Below are 13,327 nucleotides of genomic sequence, written 5' to 3' on the forward strand. Positions count from 1 at the left end.
CCTAAGGGACACAAATCTTCTTTTCTGCTCAACTCATCTATACAGCAGTACATGAAATACACGTGAGTAAGTTTTGAATTTCTAAATGATCATTATGAATTAGCAGATAAACATTCTTACTCTTTAAATGACTTGTAGTACTTGTTGACAAACTGGATAGCCTGTGGTAAGAGTTCCTCAGGAGGGGTTGGCTTGTCCCTAACACCTCTGGTAAGTTCTTTTGAAAACATCATGGAACCTTGACAAACTTTGGATTTGCAGCTTAAGCTCTGAAAAAAACACCAAATATTCATATCAATAAGCCATTTTCTTAAAAGCAGTAGAGCAATAAACACCTTCTTGTATAAAAAGCTGAACCAGTCACATTTAGAGAAGCAAAATTTTTGTCAAAAACTACAATGTCCAGGTAGTTCTTACACCATGCAGCACAAGGTGTGAGTTATTAACAGGACTTTAGTTCTATTTCTAAAGACATGGTGATGACTTTATTCTTGAAATTAAGTCAAGATAATAAATAAGACACTTTGATCAAGGAAATCAGAAATCATCACAAATAAACTGAATGATACCCATATGATTTTATAATGAAATGTCTAGTGTTACTTTTAGCAGATGTAACTGCTTCACTGCACTAAGGCAGTAGAAAATATCAAATATGATTTCAGTTTTGTTCCTTACCTTCACTGCTGAATTGTGTAAGGTATCTTGGAAAACTCCTCCATCTTCCCAGTTCTTCACTCTCTGATACATTGGGCATCTTGGTATATTAGACAGTGAAGTAATATGTTTAGCTTGAGGGTCCTAACCAAAATTTAAAATGAGGATGTTGTTAATGCCTCTCCTAATATTCTGATGTGAAATTAACATCTTTGTTTTATGTATAATTTAAAAAATTTTAGTTTATATAACAGATTTATCAAAATCAATGATAATACTGTGCATGCATTAACATATAATAGCCAAAGTTCACATGCAAACAGTTGTAAGGAGAGACAGGACTATTTAGACCCTTATTCCAAACAGGCCACATGGCAAAATACAGTGAGTCTGAAATACCTGACAGACAATGACAATAACAGCAGAATGACAGGACTTGTATCAGTATCGCCAAGCATTTGGTGAAGATGCATTGCTTTAAATTTTATCAGAATTGTTTTGTCTTTATGGATTCTCATTTCAAATCCAGATACATCCATAAATGATGGCAGACTTATGGTTTAATTTACTTTGAATATGAGTGATTTGGCTTTGAAAATTTGATCAAGTCTGCAGATGACTATAAACTTTGTGCCATCATAAACAGGCCCTTTCTCAAGCAAACACCTGGTGTCAAAACCATAGACTAAAAATAATGCCAAGAAATGTATAACAATATCCTTTAGCAAGCATAACTTCCCCTTGTAACTATCTCATTGCCCCCCCCCCCAATGAAAGATGATGCTGTAGTCAGGGATCTGCAATCCTATACTGACAGAAAACTCTCCTCTGGATCTATGTTCGCGTATCAAATATGGATTTCAGTGAATGGCATATAATTGACCGGGAAAGAGCGAAATGTTAAAGTGCCGAAAACTCTTAACATTGTAAAATAATGCATGGAATGGCCATAGTTGGTCGACAACCAGGAAGTACTGTGATGCATAAGATAAGCAAAGGAAGCAGTTATTAATTTTTTAAATTTGCCCTGTTCCCCACTGTAGTGTGATTTTGGAGTTGATATATATAGTTGGGGGGCAAAGCCCACCACCTTGGTTGATTACATTTGGAAAATTGGCCCACTATGGCCATTTGATTAATTATTTTACTATGTTAAGAGTTTTAGGTACTTTAACGTTTTGCTGTTTCCCGTTCAATTACAAGCCGTTCGCTGTACTCTGTATTCGATGCATGAACATAGAGCCTTCTCCTTTGAACATCACGTATCCAGTCTTGTAAGGAAATCTTTTTTCATCACACTGCTTATATATCTAAATGTATGTTATCTATGTCCAGATATGTAACCATTCCACTGTACTCAGCTGTCATTAGGCAGAGCATTAAATATAATGCTCTTCTCTTAACTAGAATGACCACAATGCTTTTTCACTAAAAAAAATCAAGAAACTATCACAAAAAATATGCACGCTGCCTCAAAGCTTTGTTCCTCTTCTCAGTATCACACAGGCTACTAAGAGGCAACCTCTGCCTCAACAAACCCTCTTCTTTCAGACGTATTACACATTTAGAGGTCCAGTGGTAGCATAAGCACCTGATCAAGGAATCTCAGTCTCCTTTGCAACATAAGCATGATGTGTTGGAGGAATAAATATGTATCACAGACAACACCACTGAGCTGTTTTGAATACCACATAAAACAAAATATTTCTGTTACAGTATGCAAACTTAATGTGAACGGATGGATAGAAAACTGAAAATTCACCTCTTGGTTTAGCACCCAGGTCCCTCATAGTAAGGTCAACAAGTAAATATCCCAATATAGTACTTATGAACCTACAAAGCTATCCCCAGCCAAAATATGAGGTGAAGATGAATACAATTTCTAGAATGTTCTGTGTAGTTACTACTTCTTCTGGTATTTACCTGCTCACTGCTAACATCAGCAATATGTTGATAGAATTTCACAGAAGCACTTGTTCAAGTGTTTTTTGTTTTCTAAAGTTATATAGGTAATATTTATCGGTTTCATATTTTTAAATCAAACATCTTTGGTTGCATGCTACATTTCATATGTTCAAATTCAACGATACATTACTTAGAATAAGGTTAAAGTATGTCTTCATCACTCACACTTAGAACTGTTTTGAAAGCAGAAATGATTGAGTAATTGTGCCACAATGCTTTGAGACATTAAATATTTTTTGTACTTTTACAAACAAACAAATGTTAAATAATAAATAAATAAAAATAAAATTTACATTTGCTTGTAGCCACTCACCTGATCTGTGGTCTTGGGGGACATTTGGTTTCCTTTCTCATTTATTTTGCTTAGCTTCTTAAGGCCATTCTGGCTAAAGTTTTAAAAAAATAAAATATATTCAGGTTAATATACTGATTAATTTCCTGTTCTTATAAATCACCTGGAGGATGATAAGAACTGAATATTACAATTAATATAACACAACTGTCTGGCAGTATAAAGTGTTATATTTTGTATGGTGACTAGGATCACTGAAAACATCATAATATTACTTTGTATAAACCTGCTTTTACCCCATGCAGAATGACTTCAAAAAGTTTTTATATATATATATATATATATATATATATATATATATATATATATATATATATATATATATACTCCACCAGATGTCTCAGATACTGAATTCTTGCAATGGAAGCACTGTCAGAAGAGAAACATTAGAATTTACCTGCTTATTTACATGTAGCACATTGTCACTTCTACAGATCGACAAATCAATAAATGACAACAGCAAATATCTTTTTTCCAGGCTGGAATCTTGGTATTATGATAAACTTCTAACAGCAAAGAACAGGAAGCTGTTCCTAGAGTATGTAACAAGAGAAACTGCTAATTTTTCATCCCAAAGATTCCACACGATGCTGGTGATTAATAAAAGTAATGGGTCAGCCTCAAATGGATTCTCTACTTGCAACAGTTACAATTTCACACAGATAGCTAAACACATGGGCATATTGTGATCTTGGTATGGGAAACAAATATTGTTTGTGGTGCAGCAGATAGATTCCAAATGATTCTTCTACAGCCCAGTCATCAGGATCATAGCAAAATGCATATTTTTGAGCCTGAAAGAATTTGGGTCCTGCACCCATCTCATCTCTACCCAGCTGAAGGAAAAATCGGTCAGTTTAAGGAATTGTTTATTTATTTATTTATGTATGTATATATGCACATAAATATGTATGTCTTTATTTATATGTGCAGGTGGACTGAGACTCGATATTTCAAACCCTGGATTCCATCTACAATGATATGTGTGTTCTAGAGACTTAAACTGGGGCATTTATTCCACCTATACCTCTCAACCTTTTACAGCAAGAAATCTGAACAAAGCCATAAATAAAAGTGGGACAAAGGCACAAAAATTGTTCTTACAAATTTAGAAAGTTGATAGAATAACAGGTTTTACAGTAGCATTAATTTTCTGAAGGGTATGAAGTCTGACAATCAAATGTCTGTCATTATTTTCTAACTTTAGTCTTTAATGATTTGCCAGTGGCTACAGTGGTGCAGTGGTTAGCATTGTCGCCTCACAGCAAGAGGTTCTCCGGTTCGATTCTCAGCTGGGGTACCTACTGTGCGGAGTCTGCATGTCCTCCCTGTGGTCGTGTGGGTTTCCTCCGGGTGCTCCAGTTTCCTCCCACATCCCAAAGACATGCAGTAGGTGAATTGAACACTCTAAATTGGCCCTAGGTGTGAGTGTATGCGTGTGTGTGCCTTCAGTGGAAGGTTGGGCGCCGGGCTGGCAACTTGACACCGTAAAACTCCACTACCAATCATGAGCAGACAGATGATCCACTGTGGCGACCCCTAACCAGGAAAAGCCGAAAGAAGAAGACGTCTTTAATGATTTGCTACTAATTTGCCAAAAACACAAATTTATGAAAAATGGACCAAAAAATATGAGACAAAAATCTGGACGTTCAGTGAAAATCTGTACAGTTGAGGGGTATGGTTCCACCAGGTCTCGATACTATGACAGTAGTCATGCATGGAAAACCTGGCCTATTTTTGCTCTCTACAGCAGAAACTAAAGACAGTATCTTTCTGCTGAGCTGGTTGCATGACATTTGTCTCAGAAAATATTGTAAGATGAGTGGCCAATTTTTGTAATATTCTGTAAAAAATGTAAAATGTACAGTGTCACCCCACAAGTTCCAGCATTATAAATAACTGCTAGATACAAGAATCACTGAAAATGCATAGCACAGTATCATTTTTAGTATGATTTCGAAAATGCATAATACACGTTTACCATATAATCTTTTCAAAATAATCACCAACCCCTAAGAAAAAGGAAAGTTTTGTTTCACGAGTGACGTTTGTAAATGAGGTATAACCTACTAGCTTCAAATCTATGAAACATCACTTGCTATTTTCTTCTTTAGAGGTTAATAAGATTTGTTAAGTGTCATACGAAAAACAAATGCTGCTGCTTTCCAGACTACTCCACAAATTGCTGCGCAGACAGTAGATTTAGTGAATGACTCCTGCTGCAGGTAGTCTGTGCTTTATGTTGCTGCCTTAAGATATCCTTTATTTCTAAAGCACCACCAGCTACTGTATTAAGCAATGAATGCCATTTATGAAACCGAAAAGTAAAACTTCTGTAAAAGGTGCATATAGGAGCCAAATGGAAAGACCCTTGCAAAACACAAGCAGATGTATTCAAAGGCAGCTATAAACCTCCCTTTGTCAAAGCATCATCAGAGAAACACAAACTCACCTAAAAAGTAATGTTTCTGCATGCTGGTTCATGAACGTACAAGCATACACATATTTAAGAATTCACTCACATAAAAAATGGATTCCACTAAGTACAGACGCATTTGGTGTCATCAGTAAACCGTTAGAGGAGAATCCACGGGTGTTCTTAAACGTTTATTATCAAGCAGTTGGTCAAACTTACTCACCAAACTACTGGGTACATATCTGGGAAAAGGAATGTAGTCCTAGAGAAGGTTTATGTTTGTTTTCCATTAAAATGATTATGTAAATGAACATGCCCCTCCTGCTGTGGCGATGGTGCTGGTGATGGGGTGGTGGACTACCTGTAGTAGTCACTCGTTTTCTAATGCCTGTTTTATGCTGTTCAGAGTCACAGGAGAGGTGGACCCAATCACAGTAGTCAGCAGGCATAAGGCGGGCAGCCTTCCGTGGCTAGGACACAAGTACATTACAGGCTGCACATACACTTAGCAGTTTAGAGAATCACAATTCATCTACTGGCATATCCTTTTGGATGTAGGAAAAAACCTAAACAAATAACAACACAAATAACACAGGGAAGCATACATGTTCCACAAAGAAGGTATTTTAGCCAAGAGCCAAACCAGAAGACCAACCTCTATGAAGCAGTATGCCTAACCACTGTACCACTTTGCCATTTTTATTGGATAACACTTCTAAAACAGGCTTTTCAAGAGCTAAAATAGCATAATCTAATGTAGTGATTACCCCTTTCATTCATCTGCATTAGGAGGAGATACATCCCAACCCCAGCACTGATGCAGCATTTTATGCATTAGTTTTACTAGTCACTGGTGGTTCAAAATATGCAGTCTGGCTTTATGAAGGGCACTTCTCATTCACTTTCCTTCTAGGTCAGGGTTATACTTTAAAATATGATCATGTTGCTTGTGGATGCTTTCATCATTTTGGGACTGAGAGGTAAGGTCAAACCAATCATATGTCACATTTACAGAAGCAGTCTGTGTACAGATACAGTACCATAGACATTGATGAGCCTATCAGTGGCTATGGTCACATACCCACAACAAACACAAAACATCCTCTGTTCACCTTAATCAGAAAGAAAAAAAGTAAACATCACTCACTACTACTGCCAGACCACTAAAGGCAGATATCTATTACTGTGTCTAATGAGATTAAACAAATGAAGAAAACAATCTGTAATGCATTCCCCTTAATCTTCTACAATTGGACAATCTACTTTTCAGTTACCAAACCTAGACTATTCCATTATTTGCTAAAATGCTTTCAGTGTTTTAAATAATTATTTTGCACTTTAGAGTACTTAGTAGCTTATAACTAGCATATATGCTGCCTGTGTGTTACAGCTAAAAGATGAATGGTTGTTGTACCCCACTAGGTGGCCTGCCTAGATCACGCCCACCATCCAACAGTCCAGGACTGTCATGTTTTACGTTTTATAGGGGGGGGGGCTGTGCCTCCCTGTACCCCCACATCCCCTACAAATTAAATATACCAACTCTGAGATTGCACTAAATTGAAGAAAAGGGTAAACACCTACGGCATGCCCATATCTGAGCGAGAACCGCCTGGTGGGGTACGCATGTACAGTGTCACCCCACAAGTTCCAGCATTATAAATAACTGCTAGATACAAGAATCACTGAAAATGCATAGCACAGTATCATTTTTAGTATGATTTTGAAAATGCATAATACACGTTCATTAATACCAAAAAATGAAGTACAGAGTTACCTTATGAATTCATTTACTGCCTTTACTTGTGCCTAGAATGATGGTATTCATTTAATATATACTATCCCAAATGCACATAAAATTCAGTTTATAGTATCTCTTCCCTGTTTTCTCATATGTACATACAAAAAAACCCATATAAATCATTTACAGTGGAATAGGGCTGAGGAGTGAGATCCTCTCCATTAAAAAAAAAAAAAAAATATATATATATATATATATATATATATATATATGTGTGTGTGTGTGTGTGTGTGAGTGTGTGTGTGTGTGTGTGCGTGTATGTATATAGGGACACCTTGAACCACCGAAATTATGTTTATCTGAAATGTAATTTCACGACCCTGTTTTTCCGAAAGTGCATTTATCCAAAAATGGACTTTCGGAAAAAAACGAGTCAATGAAAAACAACTGAGGTTGTTGTTGTAGATTGCAGCACAGTGGGGATAAGGGAATATTCCCTTTTCCCCACTGTAGTGCAATCTCAGAGTTAGAACATATAAGTAGCGGGGGGGGGGGATGAAGGGGGGCTTGCCCCCCTGCATAAATGTGTTTAGTGTTGTCATGTTTTTTTTTTTTTTATTTGCTTTTCCTTGACTTGGTTTTTCATGAAAATACATTTTTGGATAAATGTACTTTCAGAAAAATGGGGTTGCGAAATTGAGTTTTGGAGAAACATTTCAGTGGGTCATGGTAGACCCACATAAATTTATATATATATATATATATATATATATATATATATATATATATATATATATATATATATATATAAACACACACACACAGACATACATATGCACACACATGTGGGTGTGTCTGTTTATGTGTGTATATGTGTGTAGGGTGTGTGTTGTTTGGTGTGTGAATGCTCTTATTTATATGCAGAATTTTTCTTCATGAGTCTGCATATGATTGTGTGTATGGGTGTGTGCACATGTATATTAGTTTGTGTTTGGGGTTGTCTTTATAATTTTTTGCTTTGTGCCCTTATTTAATGTTGCCTAGTTGCCTGTGTGTAAAGTTACAATGCCAATTTCATGTACAATCCATGCCTTCACTCATGTAATGGAAAAGTTGCACCTTGTTTCAACCAAATCATTGACAGAAGTTAGTTAATCAAACCAGTCCTAAACCTGTACAAAAATCTGGACAAGTGATTAAACTGAACTTAACTTGCTTTCCAGATATAAAAAATGCCTTTCTAATAGGAATACAGTGTGCAGCATTCTTTATCACAATGTTTTTAAATACCTAACTTGTAGGTGCTGGAACTGCATTTTAACTAGTGGACTGTGAAGACGTTTTAATAGACTTCTGAGTTCCCCATTGTTGGTTAGTCTAAACCGGTAAAACACTTTTTCATGTGAAAAAAGTTACTCAGACTGTGTTCCTGTGTCTTTGGCACTGCAGATGTAATTTGCCTTCTTGGTGATGCTTAACTAAGGATACTGCTACACAAATAGGAAAAGGGATGGAGTTGTGACAATGTCTTGATACTGGATAGAAAATACTGAACAGTACCATACAGCAAGCAGCCCATTGCATTGTCAAGGGGGCTGTGGTTCCCCATGAGTAAAGAGTGAAGATGTTTTATTTATTTATTTATTTATTTATTTTGGGTGGTTAGCATTCAGGAGTTGGAAGTCTAAGGCAAAACTGCACAACAGTTATAAATACATTAGGAAGATCAAGTGAGGAATTTTAATTTGAAATTTTCAGAATACAGTACACCAAGCAGGGTGTAATCATATTACATGACGCCCAAAATATAGTATAAAAAGTTTTTTATGTGATCTGAGATTCTGCATGCTTACTACAACACACAACTCTTGGTTGTGGAATTGTATGTGTATGAAGCAAGATGTAAGGTAACAATACCGAACAGAACAATGCAGAGAAGTGCCGACAAAAACTATCAATACCAGGCATGAACCTTGGAGTCAAATATACAGTGCAGAAAAAAAATTATGAAGTAAACTATTTTTTTACATCCAAAAGTCTTAAAAAATCATGAAATGGAAGTAGTTTCAGCCCAGTTCTGCTTTTTTTCTATTTACCCTTTAGAAAAAAATTCTACACATTGTGATGTGTGTTTGAATAATTATTAATCATCTTTCTTTAGGTATTTTTGTTACCAATGTTATTATTCTTCAGGGATTTAGACACATACTTATATTTTGTATTCAAACCTCTTACTACTGCCTCCACTGCGGAGTTATCAGTTAAAAAGGTATTTAACCATCAGAATACTGCCCCTGTACACTTCAGGGATGTTTTCAACTGCTGCCACTTGAAACCATAAAAAGGCTCTGCTTAGAAGTTCACTCCTATAACAAAGATATTGTGTGTAGCTCTATAGAGTAGACACTAGTTTAGTCATTACTAAACATTCTTTGTTGCTTGAGACATAAAGTTTCATGTTACCTACTTGAATACACCGAATATGCCTAGCGACAACCTTATTATTTATACATGCCTTAAGTATATTTTCCTTGTGATTTACAATTGTCACTCCCGAAAATGTATGAGTTCTTTAAATTATTGTTAAGATTGGTAAAAAGTTTGTTTTGCATAAAAGTAGTCTATCTAACTTTCTAGAGTGGCGTTTGTTTTCGTGCGGGGTCTGTCTGGCACATATTAGGTGTTCATAATGTTCTTATACTGTATTGCTTCCACAGGCAATACATCATAACAAGCGAATTAATTTAAACTTGGCAGATATCCATTATATTTACATGGAAATTAAACGGGGAGAGGGTGATTAGGGTCTAAATAACGGGTAGATATTGTGAAGTCAAGTTTCCTTTTAAATATTATCCTCTATATGTGACTGCTTGAATTTATTTAACCTTTCTTACTTAATTATAAAAAAAATGCTAATAATTTATGATACTGCGTCGACTTCATCCCCTATCAGTAAGTTACAAACCATACAAAGCCATCGTATTATCTAGAAAAAAATCCCTGACAGTATTATTTGGATTACCTGAGTAACATACAGACAATAATAGGCAAGCATTAACGAGGACCATTAGACATAACCAAAGTAGGCAATAATGTGATTGTTCTACCCCCCCCCCCCCCGCGTTTAACAGTGCTCACCTCTCAAGTTTTTCTTGCAATTAACTCAAAAGTTTAAAAGGTTAAAGCCAATTTGAACATACTTACTCCGTGTACTTAAACGTTCCTGTTGCGTTATTATTAACGTCGGTGACATCAAACGACTTGTTCTTGTTGTTGCGGGCTTTTAAGAATACTTGCCAGGGGCACAGCATTTTTCTTACTTTTTCTTCTTCTTGCTCGTCTGAGAAATGTTTGCCTTTCTTGAGGATGCCTGTGTTAGTCTGTAAGAATAGTAAAATTATTATCACAGAGACAATTCCACTTTTTAGGAAAAGAGCAGTAGGATTTTACATCAAAACATAAGTGGAAAGACAAGTAAAGTTAGATTTCTCTCCATCATGCTTTACACACACACACACACACACACACACACACACACACACACACACACACACACACCAGCGCTAAGTCAAAGAAATGATTAAATGCTACAGTAGGTCTAAGAGTAAAAAACGAGCTAAAACATATTTCATTTTGTAATTTCCAAAATGAAAAGGGGCAGGGTGTAAAAAGTCAGTGTTTAATTGTATTCTTGAACTTTTTATGCTAAAGCATGACATGTTTGCAATCAATATCTGCAGTAGGCTTCTTTGAACAGTTGGTCATGACTCAGATAGTTATCCTGCCAGTTTCTTAAGAAAACTGGAACAACTGAAGCCACTACAAACAAAAGTGTAGTAATGTATTAGCCGATGAAATACAAAAAAATAATTGGAAAGTGAGGTAGAAAAAAATTGTTAAAACTAGTTATATAAACCAAGTTGTTGAAAACTTGTTTCTCAGAGTGGGAACTGCAAACACACAGTATGATTTGGTGGTAAGACTAACTGCTGAGTATCTACTTTTGGGTACTACAGTTGGAAAGGATTAGCATAGTTACCAAATTGCAAAAAACTGTTTTTGAGCATAGAGTGGCAGAGTTTTCAGAGTTGTGCAGCCCTTTTGTTGCCTTCGTTCTTCAAACTGCACAAAAAAACTCTCTTTAGGCACAGACTGGCAGAGTTTTCAGAGTTGTGCAGCCCTTTTGTTGCCTTCGTTCTTCAAACTGCACAAAACAACTCTCTTTAGGCACAGACTGGCAGAGTTTTCAGAGTTATGCAGCCCTTGTGTTGCCTTCGTTCTAAGCTCTTAGAAGTTCAGCACTCTGGATGCGCAGCTGCCTTTTCACCTGCTCTTTGTGTATATATAGGTCTATGACTGCGTCTGAACTCATTATAGAGGTGTGTTAAGGCTGAGAACCTCCCTAAAGGAGTTAACATTCCTGGAAACAAACATTTCCTTCTCGTTATCTGCCTCAGCATCCTTACTATATAGTGCAAAAACTATGTCGGGAGGGTGAATAGCAAACTGGGAATTTCCCTGTAGCTGTAACTAGCTAATATGTGCTTCTGAAAGGCACCGCCTTTGTTGTTGTTAATGTTGGGTTTCATAGCGAAACTGCTTCCCTTCACACTTTAATTTTGGGAGACACTTGTGCCAACTTAGCATTTATCTATATACACCCTAGCTTGGTCTGTCTGCATAAGTAGTTACATACCTTTGTGGATATTATTTCATTCTTGCTTTAAAAAAGGCATGTTAATGGGGGCACTCCCTGGTTAAATGAAACGCTAAAGAAGCCATGTAGCTAGACACATTCCGTGCATACCTCTCCACCTTTTAGCTCAATAAATCTGGACACAGTCAAAAGTATGGGTGGACGAAAGTTCAAAATCAGGACAGATTTAAGTATCGCTCTGATAACTTAGACTGATGCTAAAATAAAAAGTTATGCATTAGCATGCATTCTCTGAACTCTAAATGCCTGTCACTATTTAGGGACTTCCATCCTCCGTGATTTGTCAGAAAAACACACATTTTATGAGGAACAATGCAAAAATATCAGTCAAAAATTTGGACATTTTGCAACAATCTGGACACTTGAGATGTATCCACGTACCAGCTGAGTACGCATTTCTCGTGAATTCTCCAAACTGTTGTGGCTACATCTGTTAAAACGTTGCAGGGATTACAGTTGAAACGTATGTGTAAAATTCTGAAGTGTTGGGGTCGATAACATTTAGAGCCACGTACATTTTTAAAGCAGAAGTACGTGGGAGTACAATAGCATGAGGATGGAACACAAAATAGAAACTCCCGATTATACCATCCCATTAATCAGTCATAACTCACATTACCAGGGGAGATTTATTTATTTGTTTAGTTATTGATATTTGATTAGCAGATTAAGAAACAAACTCAGGACTAATGGACTAATACATGTACCCGTCTGTGAATTTTCAAGGTCATTTTATTTAAAATAGCAGCTAAATTATTAATGAAATCATCAATTTAGCAAAAATCTTATTCAGCACACTGAAGGCAGAGGAGCGAAGCACCTGTGGAATCAGTCACAAAGAAGTTGAAACCAACTTTCTCAAATCACCTTATTAGTATAAGAAGCATAAATAATCCGGAGCATTTGACTCCTCAGCATAGGATGGACAGAGAAAATGTTTGAGAAAAAGAAAAATCAGGGACAGTCCAGAAGTATGACAGGAAGGTTGGAAAAATTCTCAAGACTGTTTTAAGATAAATCCGTTTGTTTTAGGTATAAAAAAAAAGAATACAGCTATTTTCAACCAAAATATGTAAGGTCGCGATCAAAACACTGATAAGTGGAAACAAACATTTATCTAAAATAACTGTTTAATATATGAACCCCAATCCTCCGCTAGTGGTCACAATAACCTCTAGTAATGCCACTTAGAGAAAAGACACACTGGTTATTTGGAAAAATGGAAATCAAGTATTTACCATTCTTCTTCCTTCAGTGAGTAACGAACAAGAAACACATCCAAAATACTGACACTGCCCTAAAAAAATCTTCATTTTTATCATTTGTGTTCTGTTGTTTATATGCTGCACTCCTGAGTGTGTCTTTTTTCGGATGAGACGTTAAACCAATGTCCCATCTGCTTGAGTTGTTGGTAGCAAAGCTCATACCACTCAAGTGTACCTCATAATGAGGAATGTACCTCATTTGGGGTCT

The 13,327-nt window shown here is 36.3% G+C and overlaps 1 protein-coding gene across 1 annotated transcript in view; it reads right to left on the reverse strand.

Annotated features, from left to right (window-relative positions):
* The window catches only part of NOS2 (nitric oxide synthase 2), an 86,263-nt gene extending 74,806 nt beyond the window's left edge, over nt 1-11,457 (reverse strand). Inside the window, exons 1-5 of the mRNA XM_044054651.1 lie at nt 11,177-11,457; nt 10,342-10,517; nt 2,936-3,008; nt 679-801; nt 121-269 (exon numbers count right to left, since the gene is read on the reverse strand). Of these exons, the coding sequence (XP_043910586.1) occupies nt 121-269; nt 679-801; nt 2,936-3,008; nt 10,342-10,448 (452 nt within the window). The 5' untranslated portion in view covers nt 10,449-10,517; nt 11,177-11,457. The remainder of the gene's footprint in view (nt 1-120; nt 270-678; nt 802-2,935; nt 3,009-10,341; nt 10,518-11,176) is intronic.
* Nucleotides 11,458-13,327: the final 1,870 nt, after the last annotated feature.

This window comes from Protopterus annectens, chromosome 13.part0, assembly GCF_019279795.1.
Source record: "Protopterus annectens isolate FY-2018-M chromosome 13.part0, PAN1.0, whole genome shotgun sequence".
Taxonomy (NCBI): Eukaryota; Metazoa; Chordata; order Ceratodontiformes; family Protopteridae; genus Protopterus; species Protopterus annectens.